General features: G+C 53.0%; 1 protein-coding gene across 3 annotated transcripts in view; it reads right to left on the bottom strand.

Annotated features, from left to right (window-relative positions):
- Nucleotides 1-569: 569 nt before the first annotated feature.
- Klhl29 (kelch like family member 29) overlaps nucleotides 570-11,899 on the bottom strand; it is a 294,244-nt gene continuing 282,914 nt past the window's right edge. For 2 of the 3 annotated variants that reach the window (XM_042696802.1, XM_042696804.1), the window contains exons 10-15: nucleotides 11,601-11,783; nucleotides 11,228-11,408; nucleotides 5,370-5,563; nucleotides 4,897-5,041; nucleotides 2,654-2,878; nucleotides 570-857 (exon numbers count right to left, since the gene is read on the bottom strand). In XM_042696802.1, the coding sequence (XP_042552736.1) occupies nucleotides 2,695-2,878; nucleotides 4,897-5,041; nucleotides 5,370-5,563; nucleotides 11,228-11,408; nucleotides 11,601-11,783 (887 nt within the window). In that variant the 3' untranslated portion in view covers nucleotides 570-857; nucleotides 2,654-2,694. Of the gene's footprint in view, nucleotides 858-1,502; nucleotides 2,879-4,896; nucleotides 5,042-5,369; nucleotides 5,564-11,227; nucleotides 11,409-11,600; nucleotides 11,784-11,899 lie in introns of those variants that run through there. The other variant, XM_042696803.1, reaches the window with a different exon arrangement.

Here is an 11,899-nt window from a genome sequence, read left to right as displayed (position 1 = left end):
ATAGAACATTCCTAGAATCTCTTGCCCTGTTTCCAAGTTTCTTTCAACTTTGATGGTTGATTCTCCTTTACGGAAGTTCTTTTTTCCGTATGTTCCCTGCTAAACAATTTTCTCTCTCTCCCACCCTCCCTTCCTCCCTCTCCCTTTCCTCTCTTTTCTCTCCTCCCCCCCTCTTTTCCAGTACTAGAGTTGAGCTCGGAGCTCACTGTTTTTAGGAAGCACTCTACTGCTTGAGCCACATCGTCAGCCCCTTTTGTTCTGGTCTTACTTTGTGCTCAGGCCAGCCTAGACCTCAATCCTCCTATTTCTGCTTCCGTCTGTAGCTGAGCTGACGTTTTCTTCTGTTGCGATGGGATCTTGTAAATGTTCTATTTTTTTGTCTGTTGTCGAGCTATGACCCACCCCATATCCACTTCCCATTACAGGTAGTGCGCCACAAGCGCTCAGGTGAGTCCTGTCTTTTCTGATTAGAGACTCTGCATAGAGTCCTGTAGAAGAAGCCCAGACCTGTGATTGGGTGACGGTGACAACAGATGATGACACACAAAGACACGATGCTGGCCTCTGAGTCTAGATCTATAAATATATTTATTATAATATAACAAGAACTTAACAATAAACATATACTATGTACAATACCATTACAGAGAACCCTGTTTTATATCATTCACAGAAATAGCCAGTTTTGCTCCAGTGTGATAGGTGAGGAGAGAAACGGAATTTCAGTGCCATCCGCGTGGAGTCTTGTTGGCCACTAGCACCTCCCTTGGAGGCAGACACACACCACCATGCTCACATTCGCTCTGCCCCAGGCAGTTAGAAATTTGTGCTCCAGTCCTTGGGTTCACACTTGCACCCTGTTTGACATAAATACTTTAAATGACATACAATGTATGTAGTTTTGTGCTTATTATTTTCTTTTTTTAAATAATAAATAATATTATTAAAAACTGCATAACGAAGCTCGGTATCTCGTTCAGCGGGAGCCACGCTTGTCGTGTGGGAAGTTGATGCCCGAGAGGAGCATTGGAAACTTTGTGTCATCAGATACTGAAAGATGGAAAGCATGTCCTGCCTCTGACTCCTTGAGAAGTGGTTCTTAGCAGGGAGTGCTGACGAGCTAGCTGACTTCCCAAGGTAAGTGAATGCGGATGGGGTTCCAACTTCGACTACACGGCGCAGAGGTGGCGGCCTTCTTCCTGCTCTTGGAATGGAAACTCATGACTGGGTGAGGTTTGAGGGTCTAAGGACTAGTGGGAAGGCTTTTTCTCTTTGGAGCCTTGGCGGGCCCTCCCTTCTGGCTTTCCTTTGCTCGTGTTAATGTGTGACAAGGGGAGGAATTCTGCTCCTCAGGCCTTGGCTGTCATGGCTCATCTAAGAAGGCTGCCCCTGTCCCAAGAGCTCTTGGTGGTAGGTGCCTTAATATATAGCTATAAATATCAAAAATAGTCTCCTGTGCTTTGTAGACTTTTTTTTTCCTCCCTCCCTCCCTCCCTGGGTCCCTTCCTCCCCCCTGGCCAGGGTCCTCAGCTTTACCTCACGGAGGGAGCTGAGCTGGCCTCAGGAGCCAGCACCGCCTCTTTCTAGGAATAGACCCTTCTTCCTCTGACGATGCCTCCAACAAGGCACGGTCTTTATGGGGCTGTCTGGGAGTTACTTTTTTTTTTTTCCAAAAATAAAGTGAGGGCATGGCCCACCCCAGGAGAGATCCTCTATTCTGCACATAGAAAAAACGAGAGAGCAAACGGTCCCCCACCCCCACCCCACCCCGTGCTCTGGGCCGAGCCCGAAGAACTATGGGAACCCCACAGCATCCCTCGCGCGGCCTCCTCCTCTCCGTACTTAAAAATAGCCTTTTGTTTATCAAGAAAACACCTTGGAAAATCTAAATAATTCATATTGGATAAGAGAAAGCTAGCGCAACCGCGTTGTCCTTCTCCAGCTTAAAACAAAACAAAACAAAACCTAAAACAACAAAACCCAAGAACCCAAAACAAAACAAAAAAAACCATGGTAGAAAAACCCACGAAGGCCAGATGCTGCCGCAGCCAGTCCTGCAGCTTCCACCGGCCCCACCCCCGCTCGGGCAGCCAGACCGGACAGCCGGACAGCCCTCTCGTGCATCCCAGTGGGGACCAGCAGCATCCTCAACTTGGTGCTACACAGTCCTGTCCTCGCTGCTTCTCTCAGCCCCTTGAAGGTGTAGACTGGTTAAAAAACAAAAGTTGGAATCAAAGTGACAAGGACACTTTGATCTTCTTCCAAAAAAGCCTCATACCCAATATTGTCGTAGGCTAACTGATCTATGGTAGATGAGGGATCAAGCTTGCTCTGCAGGAAGGGAAACACAGCTTCTCTCTCCCAGTTGAAAATAAAAATATATGTGAAATATTGCACCGGGTAGAGTGAGCGAGAGCCTGGGTTTCGAGCAAGCGCCTCTGCGGAGCCAGCCAGCCCTGGCGTAGGCCCGGCTCCCCGCTCCTGTGCACAGAACGCCATGCTCCGTTTCACCCAAAGGCGACGATGATCGTTCTACATTCAAATGTAGAGAATATTCAAAATGGTGAGCGCAGTGAGTTCCTGGATTGTGTTCTGTGGGCCTCTTACTGGTGGTGTTGAAAGAAATGATCACTGTGTATAGCATTTGCCTCACCGGACTTTCTCCACAGTCTTGTCGTGGGCTTTCTGCTGATGTCAGCCGCTTTGAATGTATTTCTTTATCACCACGCAGCCGTGTCTGAACACAGGGCAGGGCATGTGGGGGAGGAGGGTCCATGTGTTGGTGGCGGGCTCGTAGGCTTCCATGTTGCCCAGGGCAGGTCCCTCGCTGCTCACGATGCCTCCCGTGGCATAAATCTTACCATCCAGCACCACGGCACTGCCGGAGGCAAAGTGGACAGAGAATCAGGCCTTGAACTTCCAGCTTCACATCCCCAATGCTGCGACCACTGCAGGCTGCCCGCAACCTTTTGCAAAGGTGTGGGATCTGGAGGTCATTCTTTGCCTTTTGCCCTGGGCTGATTCAACACCTCTTTCCTGCAGGGACAACCCCACGTGGTGCTGCAGCCCTCGCTTCCCGCTCCGCCCTGCTGAGCTAACTCTGTTACCTGTCCTCAGCTCCACCGCTGAGGCCTTACTGGCCATCTTTTTATGTTGACTACAGAGTCTTCTCACTCGGGGACATGACTCAAGACTGCGAGGACCTGGTTCAAGGCCTCGTCAGCCACTTAACTGGGAGTTCCGCCTCAGTCCGGGGTTCAGGGTTCAACCTCTCTATTGTCTTACCGCGTGTACTTTGGGCCTGCTGTCTGCCCATGACTGCGAGGGTCAGGCATGTGCTGCAGGGTGCCAATGGCTGTGCCCAGACCCCTTCCCTGGGGTCGCTCACTGGCTTGGTCCTGTCCTCCTGACCAGCTCTTCCCATTATGACAGCCCAGCACCTCACCCTCTCTGCTCTTTCTCTGTCGGCATAGTCCCAGCCCCTTCACACTCGTGTCCACAGCCAGCTTTCTGCCTCACTTCCTTTTCATTCTCATTAGAGGCTATTTCTTCTTGGCTATCACCTGATCACCTTCCCTCCCTCCCTCCCTCTCTACCTCTTTCCCTCCCTTCTTCTTTCTTTCCTTTTGATAGCAAAGGTTTGAACCCAAACACTTGCTGGTCAGGTACTATACCACTCCAGCCATGCCCTCGTGCATTAGTTATTTTTCAGGTAAGGTCTCATGTTTTTGACTGGGGCTGGCTTCAGACTGCGATCTTCCCGTCTACAGCCTCCTATATAGCTGGGACAACAGGTGCCTGCCACCACACCTGCTTATTCATTGGGGGGGCGGCGGGGAGGGGTCTCTGTAATCTAGATCCTCGGAATCTTGACCTCCTGAGTAACTGTGAGGATAGGAGTGAGCCACCGCGTCTGAGAGACATAGCTCTTCAAAGGCTCTGCTGTTTCTGAAATGCCTCACACAGAACACGTATCTGTGGACTTAGTCGGCTGAGGCTTCTAGCTTGCTTTCCAGCTCCACACCCCCAGGTCTTCATGTCTCTCCCTTTATGGCCAACTTTTCCCCACTCCCCTTGTTCACATCTCCCCTGGCATTCAGTCAGGGCCGCTTCCCACAGTGGGGCTCAATAATCCAGTTGTGCTTATCAGTGACAGTGACTACCCTGCACACGGCCCCTTCAGAGGACATTACAAAGAGGACAGCTCAGGAGCGGCAGCGCTGGAAGGCCAGCAGGGCTGAGCAGTTCTCTGGCCCATGGCTGATTCACATAGAGACGTGTCCTGAGCCAGGGAGGGTATTTGTCCAAGTTGTTTAATGTGCTTGGAGTAGGGCTGTGTAGGCCCTCAAGCAATACTTCATGCTAGTCACACGCTGAAGACTGATTACTTCTGCATTTGCACCAGGAGAATCTGCTATGGCCGCTGATAGTGAGGTGATTGAGGCCTGGAAGGGTAAGGGCTTGTATCCCCGCTCCCTGCAGAGGCAGGACCCTATGTGTTCTTCCCCATCACATCCTGAGGCTCCAGATCGGCGGCGTCTTGTGTCCCTCACCCGATCTACACCCCAAGGGCCACAGGCATTACCCTGAGCAGCCACTGTCCCTGGGAGACACCCTGGGAGAGCACTGGCCTCACTTCTCAAAGAGAGGAAGATGGCCTGGATGCATCTCCCAGTGTGAGACGGAGTTACTGGAGTTAGAGGGTGGAGCTCCTGGGGCAATGGTTACCATAACTACCCTTTGGAGCTACCCTTGGGAGCCCCCTCCCCCCCCTCACCGCTCCCCTCTGCTCTTTACATCCATTGAGGGAAGGGCCACTGCTCTCATCTGGAGATGGCTTTGGCCACGGAAAAGTTGTGAGCCCTTGTCATCACAGCCCCAGGGGATGCGTCTTACCTGCAGAACTGGCGAGAGTGGTTCATGTTGGGGCCTGCCTTGATGTTGCCTTTGTCGGGGTCGTAGATGGTGGTGGCCCTGGCATAGGCTCCACCCAGGATGAACACGAAGCCATTCAGGGTGACTGCAGGCGCATACTTGTTGTCTGTGAGGACAGCAGGGCCGGGAGGTCAGTGTGCGGTCTCAGACAGAGCACCGCGCCCCCTCCCCGCAGCATGTCACCGATTGACTGGACGGTGGGCCTGGGCCCATGATCGGCCTGCCCTTCTCCAGGTGCTACAACCCCTGGCTGCACCTGGGCTCTGGGGGCACCCACTCACTGCCCAGATGCGGGTCTGCAGAGTCATTTGGCTTAGCCAATGGGCTGCAGAGGATGAACGAACCAGTGTGTGTGTGTGTGTGTGTGTGTGTGTGTGTGTGTTGGGGGGAAGAGGAGCACACTGGCTCGACCTGCAGAGAACCCTGGTCCTCACCTATCATCGGGGACTCGATGAAGCTCCACGTGTTGGTCTGAGGCACGTAGGACTGGAGGACGCCCGCGGCCCGGCCGGCCTCGTTCACCCCACCGAACACATAGATCTTGCCACCGCACACGGTGGCTGCTGCCGAGTGCACTGCCTTGGGCAGAGGGGCCACTGCTTCCCATTGGTTCGTGATGGTGTCGTACCTGCGGAGAGAGGGGGCCTTGTGCAGGGAAAGGACGCAGACAGGGCTATGGCCACAGCCACAGGCAGCAGCCCTTGGGGGAGCACAGCATCTGCTTCCTCTCCGACAGCCAGAGCCACAGCGGAGGGCACCCAATGAGGCCCTGCAGACTTCCTAGGGTTGCCCCAAACTGCCTGACCGCTTGAACCTCAGTGGGTCTGTCCAGTCTCTCTGCAGATCCTGCCTTTCCTTCTGCACACGAGCTGCCCATCCCCGAACCCAGTGGCCCTCTGTGCAGCTCAGTCCTACCCTTCTCCGTGGCAACCTTGCACGGAGCATCCGAGGCTCTGGGCTGGGGACCAGAGAACTGGAGAACCAAGTGCTCTTCCTGCCTTTGGGGAACCGATGACAGCGCAGGGCTGCGAGTGAGGGGGTGGCACTGCACACGGGGGCGTCCTGCCCGCACAGGCGGGGAGAGACCTCTTGAAGGAGGGATCCTGGGCTGCGTCTAAAGAGGGAATGGGCAATCCCAGCTGAGCACAGACGAAGGGACGGGACACCCTTGGAGTGTGGAATGGCCGGAGGTCAGGTGAAGGCCATGCATGCAGAGGTCAGGAATCCAGCTTTATGTGCTGGACAGTGGAAGAGCCCTGAACATTTCTGCAGAGAAAGAACGCAATCAGAGGCTTCTGGAGAGGTCACTGTGGCTGCAGGGTGGAGAGGGGCTTCAGCGAGGAGGCTGGAAGCAGGGCGACTAGACAAGTCTGCTACAGGAAGCTTGGGCCAATGGGTGACCAGAGCAGGAGGAGGTGGGAAGAGGAGAGGGTCGGATCACTGCTGGAAGGCCAGAGCTGCCCATGGTGACACAGGGTCTTCTGCCTTGGGAGATGGACTGGAGACGGCTCTGCTGGAGGCCGGGGATTACAGGCTGGGGGGCAGGGGATGAAGTTGATTCCAGTTATTTTTTTCCAATGTCAGTGGGGAGCAGGTTAGGGGTGTGCAGCGGGAGGGCACACAGCGGGAGGTATATGTATGGGTCTGGGCTGGATATCAAGCCCTGGGGATACTGGCATGAAGATGGAAACTGGAGCCAAAGAGTGCATGACGGTCGAAGAGCATGAGGCTGAGGACATGTTCTAGGGAACGCTGGCTGTGAGCCTGGGGGCAGCCTGGGTCCCACAGCAGCAGCCATCTTCCTCTGTGGAGAGCTCATGGTATTTCTGTGGTCCAAGGTAGTCTAGAGGACCAGAGGGACAGAAGCCATTGTGTGTCATGGCCCAAGGGGAGGCTCCTAGTGGAGACTGGGAAGAGTGGGCATAAGTTTTACTGGCAGGGAAGTTAGCTGTGGAGAGAGGCAGAGACATTAGCACCCAGAAAAAGAAAATGAAGGCACAGGGAGTTTTGGCAGGTGACTGTAGACCAACATTGATCAGTCATCTGTGCAAGAAAAAAACAAGTCCTAGAGTGTAGCGTCTCCTGATTCTTGTGGGTAAGTCCTCCCACCAGTCTGACTTCAATCTAGCAGCTGGATGAGGGAGTGGGGAGCCAGCTGTGGCCACCGTTCTCCAGGCTTGCAAGAGCAGAGAGGGGGAAAATGTGGCAGACAACAGGGAAGTCAAGAGTTGTGAGGAGGATCACCTGTGTCTTCGCTCCATAATTGTAAATGTATGTAATTTAACTTGTAAGCTAGTTGTCAACTGGCTTGAGGAGTCCCCAGTTTTCTAACAAGTGGCTGTCACAAATTAGTCTGAGACAATATCAGCATACCACTGGGTTTGCTTTATTTTGGTGGTGGAAGTGGTAATGTGTGTGTGTGTGTGTGTAGAGAAGAAAAGCTTAATTGTGTTTCCATCCTGCAGATGGGAAGAATCCCAACTAGATAAGGAAGCACTAAACATGCAGTTGGCCTTCCATATTGGTGCATTTCACATCCCTGGATTCAACCAACTGCAGATAGAAAATATTTGGGAAAAATGCATCTGTACTGAACACCTGTTTTTGTCTTGTTATAATTTTCCCCAAAATACAGTGTAGCCATTATTAAATGCATCAGGCATTATAGGTAATGCTGAGATGCTTTACAGCATATCAGAAGGTGTGGCATGCATGGGTTAGGTGTAAATATCCACCATCAATCTGGTTATCTGCAAGGTCCTGAAACAGAGGGGGGGGGGGGGGGGAGAGGGAGAGGAAGGAGAGAAGGAGAGAGAGGCAGGGAGGGAGAAATTTGAGAGCAGTGTAGGGAATATAGTGAGACTCTGTCTTCAACTACAAAAAGGAGGGCTGATGATATAAGGTGTTGGGAGAAAGAGCAGACTCAAATTGAATCCAGGGTGGCCAAGGGAGTGAGTGCATTTGGGCAGGACAGAAGCCAAGGATGGGAGTGAGCAGGAAGACAAATTATGATGGCCTTATTTTTCTGGGATGCAGGAGACAGGATTGGCAAAAGCAGTGGGGGAATTTGCATGGGGGAGGGGACTTTGAGGACAGAGAGGAAGAAGAGTAACGCCTGCTTCTCAGAGTGGGGCAAATGGCTGACAAGGCAAATCCCAAAGCCTTCCTTGCAGCACCTGACGTAGGTGGAGGCCAGGTGTGTTATACAGGCAGTGTGCAGGACGATGGGATTTTCCCATCAGCCCCAGGGCAGCACGCAGGCCATGAGTTCAGTGGAACAGATCTGCTGTCTGCATGCTGCAGGACAAAGCAGCCAATCAAGAGAAGGGACGAACTGGAGCTACAGATAAGACAGGGGAAATGGGACAGGAAGCAGCTGTTGGGAAGAGCAGGACTGGGGTTCAACAGACTGGCCAAGGGGCTTGGATTCTTGAGGTCTATTTGCGGGATGGGCAGCTCCTTCCTGATGGCCTCAGCATCTCTGTCCAGCATTCCTGGGGGCTGACTACACCAATGGTGCTCTTGCTGTCCCAGTAATTACTTGGGACCTGAGTAGAGCCTATCTACAGCTTCCTTCACTGTTCACCCTCAGTGTGTGCCGGGACCCAAAGCGGGGATCCGAGGTGGCTCACTGAGCCTCCAGAGGTGTTTGATTGTCCTGGGAAGCACACAGCTCCCACACTTCCTCTGTGAGCCTGTGAAGTGAGCCATACATGGGTCAGAACTCAGTGCCCTAGGAAGTGAGCTGTATGTGGCCTGTCCCTCTGTGTGTGGCGAGGGGACAGCCACGGAGTATCCTGCTGTGGCCTTAGATTTGAGAAGCGGCTGCGGGGCAGCAGGGCTGATTCCACTGGCTCTCAGGTGCGTGATACGTGGCTGACGTGCAACGGGGCAATGTCGTTTTGGACAGTGTCAGAAGTTCAGATATGTTTTTTAAGCCAACCTGGCAGAGATCCAAAGAGCTCCTGCAGAAGGAGCTGGAGACAGAGGGAGATTATGTGGCTGTTAGTCCTCAGTCTTTCGGTATAATGGCACATTCCACCAAACACAAATTTCCTGAGAGCTTGTTATTCCAGGTGGCTGATTGCCAAGCCACGAGCCCTCCCGTCAGCTCAATCTGTCAGCTTCCTGCTTGAGAAGGATATGCTAATGACATGCAAATGACCTGCCGAGTGAGGCGCTCCACTATCATTTATCCAGTGAGCACAGCTACTGCAATATATTTCTATAAAATATTAGACCCGGTTATTTATATAATGATATAATACAGGTTTGTCTATGGCACTGTTGTTTCAATCTATAATTATATAATCTTGCTCTATTCCTGTAATACAGTAATGTAATATAATTATAATGCACCATATATCTCATTCATTATCAATATAATAGCAATTTGTACCATTAGTACTTCCTGAGGAACAAAGCACCCTCATGTCTGTCCCCATTACGCTGACCTTCCTGTCAGCCTGAATTCTCATCATCGCTACCATTTGGCCCTGAAACTGCCTTACCCAAAGGGGACTGCTTTTGGGGAGGCAGCGGCCTTCCCCCGACTGTGTCCTTAGCTTCCCTTGCGTGGACATCGTCCAGGGGTCTTCAAGGACAGCTGACAGTGCTCCCCGTCACCCTAGATGGCTCCTCCATCCACTGGGACTCTCACAGTAGTCTTGCTCACATGGTGCCCCAGCTGACATCCCCCCTCACCCCGAAAGATGATACGACAACCTCTGTGTCTCAGAGCAGCTGCTCTGGGTCCAAGACAAGCAAATCTTGTCTTTACCTCTTAGTCAGTATATGCGATCCTTGAACAAATCCCTGTATTTATCAACAAGTATAACTTTGCAAAAAATGAGTAATCAGCGTCTTAGGAGATTAAAAATAGCTGACAAAAAGCAAGGCAGATGACAGATCCAGCTCAGTGTACTCCTACACAGAAAATGTCTCCTTTCCTCACGCGTTCATTATTGGGTGACAAATGGCTAGAAGCGGATGCTTCTGGAAGGCTTGAAGCACCCGGTGGCCATGCTGCAGGTCACATCAATGGCCCCCATGTCACGGCTGGTCCTGGTCCAACAGCGGTATTCACATCCTTGTAATCACACAGGGATTCCCCATTATCTTCAAATCAATATGACAATTAAATGTTGTTACTGAGCCATCTCTGGGCTCCACTTGGGGGAGTTAAAAGCCCACAATGAACATTTGGAGCCTGCCTCACTCTGAAACCACTGTTGCTGTAACATTTGTCAAGTGTCCAATTAGCCACCGAGGGGTAAAAAAAAAAAATCCAATTGAGGAATATGTGTGACTTCACAGGCAAAGGACGCCGCATGGGAGGTGGCAGGTAAGGGCAGGAGCTAGGTTGGCAGGCCAGGGTGTAGGAGGCCTGGGAAAAAGAGCTCTGGTGATGTGGAACGCGATCTCTCGGACTGTAATGTGAGGCCAGGTCTGCCTTGCTTATCATCTCTTGGGGCCTTAGTTTCTTCCAATACAGCATAGTGGCCTTCTTGTTCCTCTGCTAACTGACCAGTCTCCCCGAGATGTCCAGGCTGTCTTCCTACGATGTCTCCTGACCCCACAATAACACCTTCACTGCCTGTGAGGAAAGGACCTTAGCATGACCCCCAAAGGTATGGCTGCACATGCAGCCGCTGGCCCTGAACCTATTCCTGACCCTGCACTATGACCTCTAGGAGAGAGCTCTCTGGGGACTTTCAATAGAGGGCGACTAGCATGTGACTGGAGAATTCTGGAGTGTTGGTGAGACTGTGTTCCCAACTGCTCATTTGGTATGTGGCAGCACTTTCCTATGATCACCAAAGGTGATCACCAGAGGTGAGGGGTGGTCGGAGGGCAGCGCTCTGTTGTACAATCCCGCTTGGGAGGACAAGGAGCCGCTGCTACTGGCACAGCCTATAGTTGGAGCGTAGAGTTCCAGCTTTGCTCCTGAATGTCTAGCGAGTCTCAGGGATGGCACCTGCAGACTAGTATGCCACCCCCCACCATCTGGCAAGCCTGGCCAAGCTCACCCTAGGACCCAAGCAATGGGCCTCCATCTTGTTCAACGCTTAAATGCCCCACCCGATGACTGGGGACAGCTGCAGCAGACGTCACCCCGCTGCGTCTGGCTCACATGCCATGGTCCTTGCCAGTTACTGTGTCTGAGGAGCCTCGTACGGCCTTGCCTGTAGGGCTATGGAACACTGCGTGGGTGCTGGTGAGGAGAAGCAATGTGACTTTAGCTTGCCGCGACCGTTGAGCGGATGCCCGGTGGGGAGTGTGGCCTCCTTACCGCTCCACGTGGTCCACGTTGCCTGACACACCCAGTCCCCCAAGCGTGTAAATCTTTCCATCGTAGACGAGGCTGTTGTGCCTGCAGCGTGGGACTGTCATTCTGGAGACCAGGTTCCAGTTGTCAAGCAGAGACATGTAGCACCAGACATCGGCCAGCGTCACCCCTGATTCCATCCCACCTGTGGGCAGCATGGGGGGTACAGAGAGCAGGCAGGGGCTGAGGCAGGGTGCGCACCAGCCGGCCCAGTCCCAAAGGTGGAAGGAGGAGGCTTCACCTGCAGAGGGGCCTTGGCCTTGCTCAGCTCTGCCACGTGGGCAGAGGCCCCTTGGGAAGCCCAGCCCAGCCCCGCCCCAGCCCCGAGGGGCCTCACCTGAGAGGTAGATGTTGTCCCCGGCACTCACTACACTGAAGAACTCGCGGTCATAGAAAGGCAGCGAGGCCAAGGGGTACCACTTGTTGTTCTGCGGGTTCCAGCAAGTGACGGCCACCAGCGAGCGCTGGGTCATCCCCACCATCTGACGGCCCCCAACCAAAACGATGACCTCAGCCACACCTGTGGGGACATGGATGGGCACCCTTGGGACACACCCTCCCGTTGTCAGCATCTGTGCCTGGCTTCTCTCTGGGGGGAACCCCAGCGCTGGGCTTACCCCATGGCACCCACGGTTC

The sequence above is a fragment of the Dipodomys spectabilis genome, unplaced genomic scaffold (genome assembly GCF_019054845.1).
Source record: "Dipodomys spectabilis isolate Male_0828 unplaced genomic scaffold, ASM1905484v1 ptg000210l, whole genome shotgun sequence".
Classification (NCBI taxonomy): Eukaryota; Metazoa; Chordata; class Mammalia; order Rodentia; family Heteromyidae; genus Dipodomys; species Dipodomys spectabilis.
The sequence above is the reverse complement of the archived record's forward strand: the minus strand, read 5'-3'. Positions and strand labels throughout refer to the sequence as shown.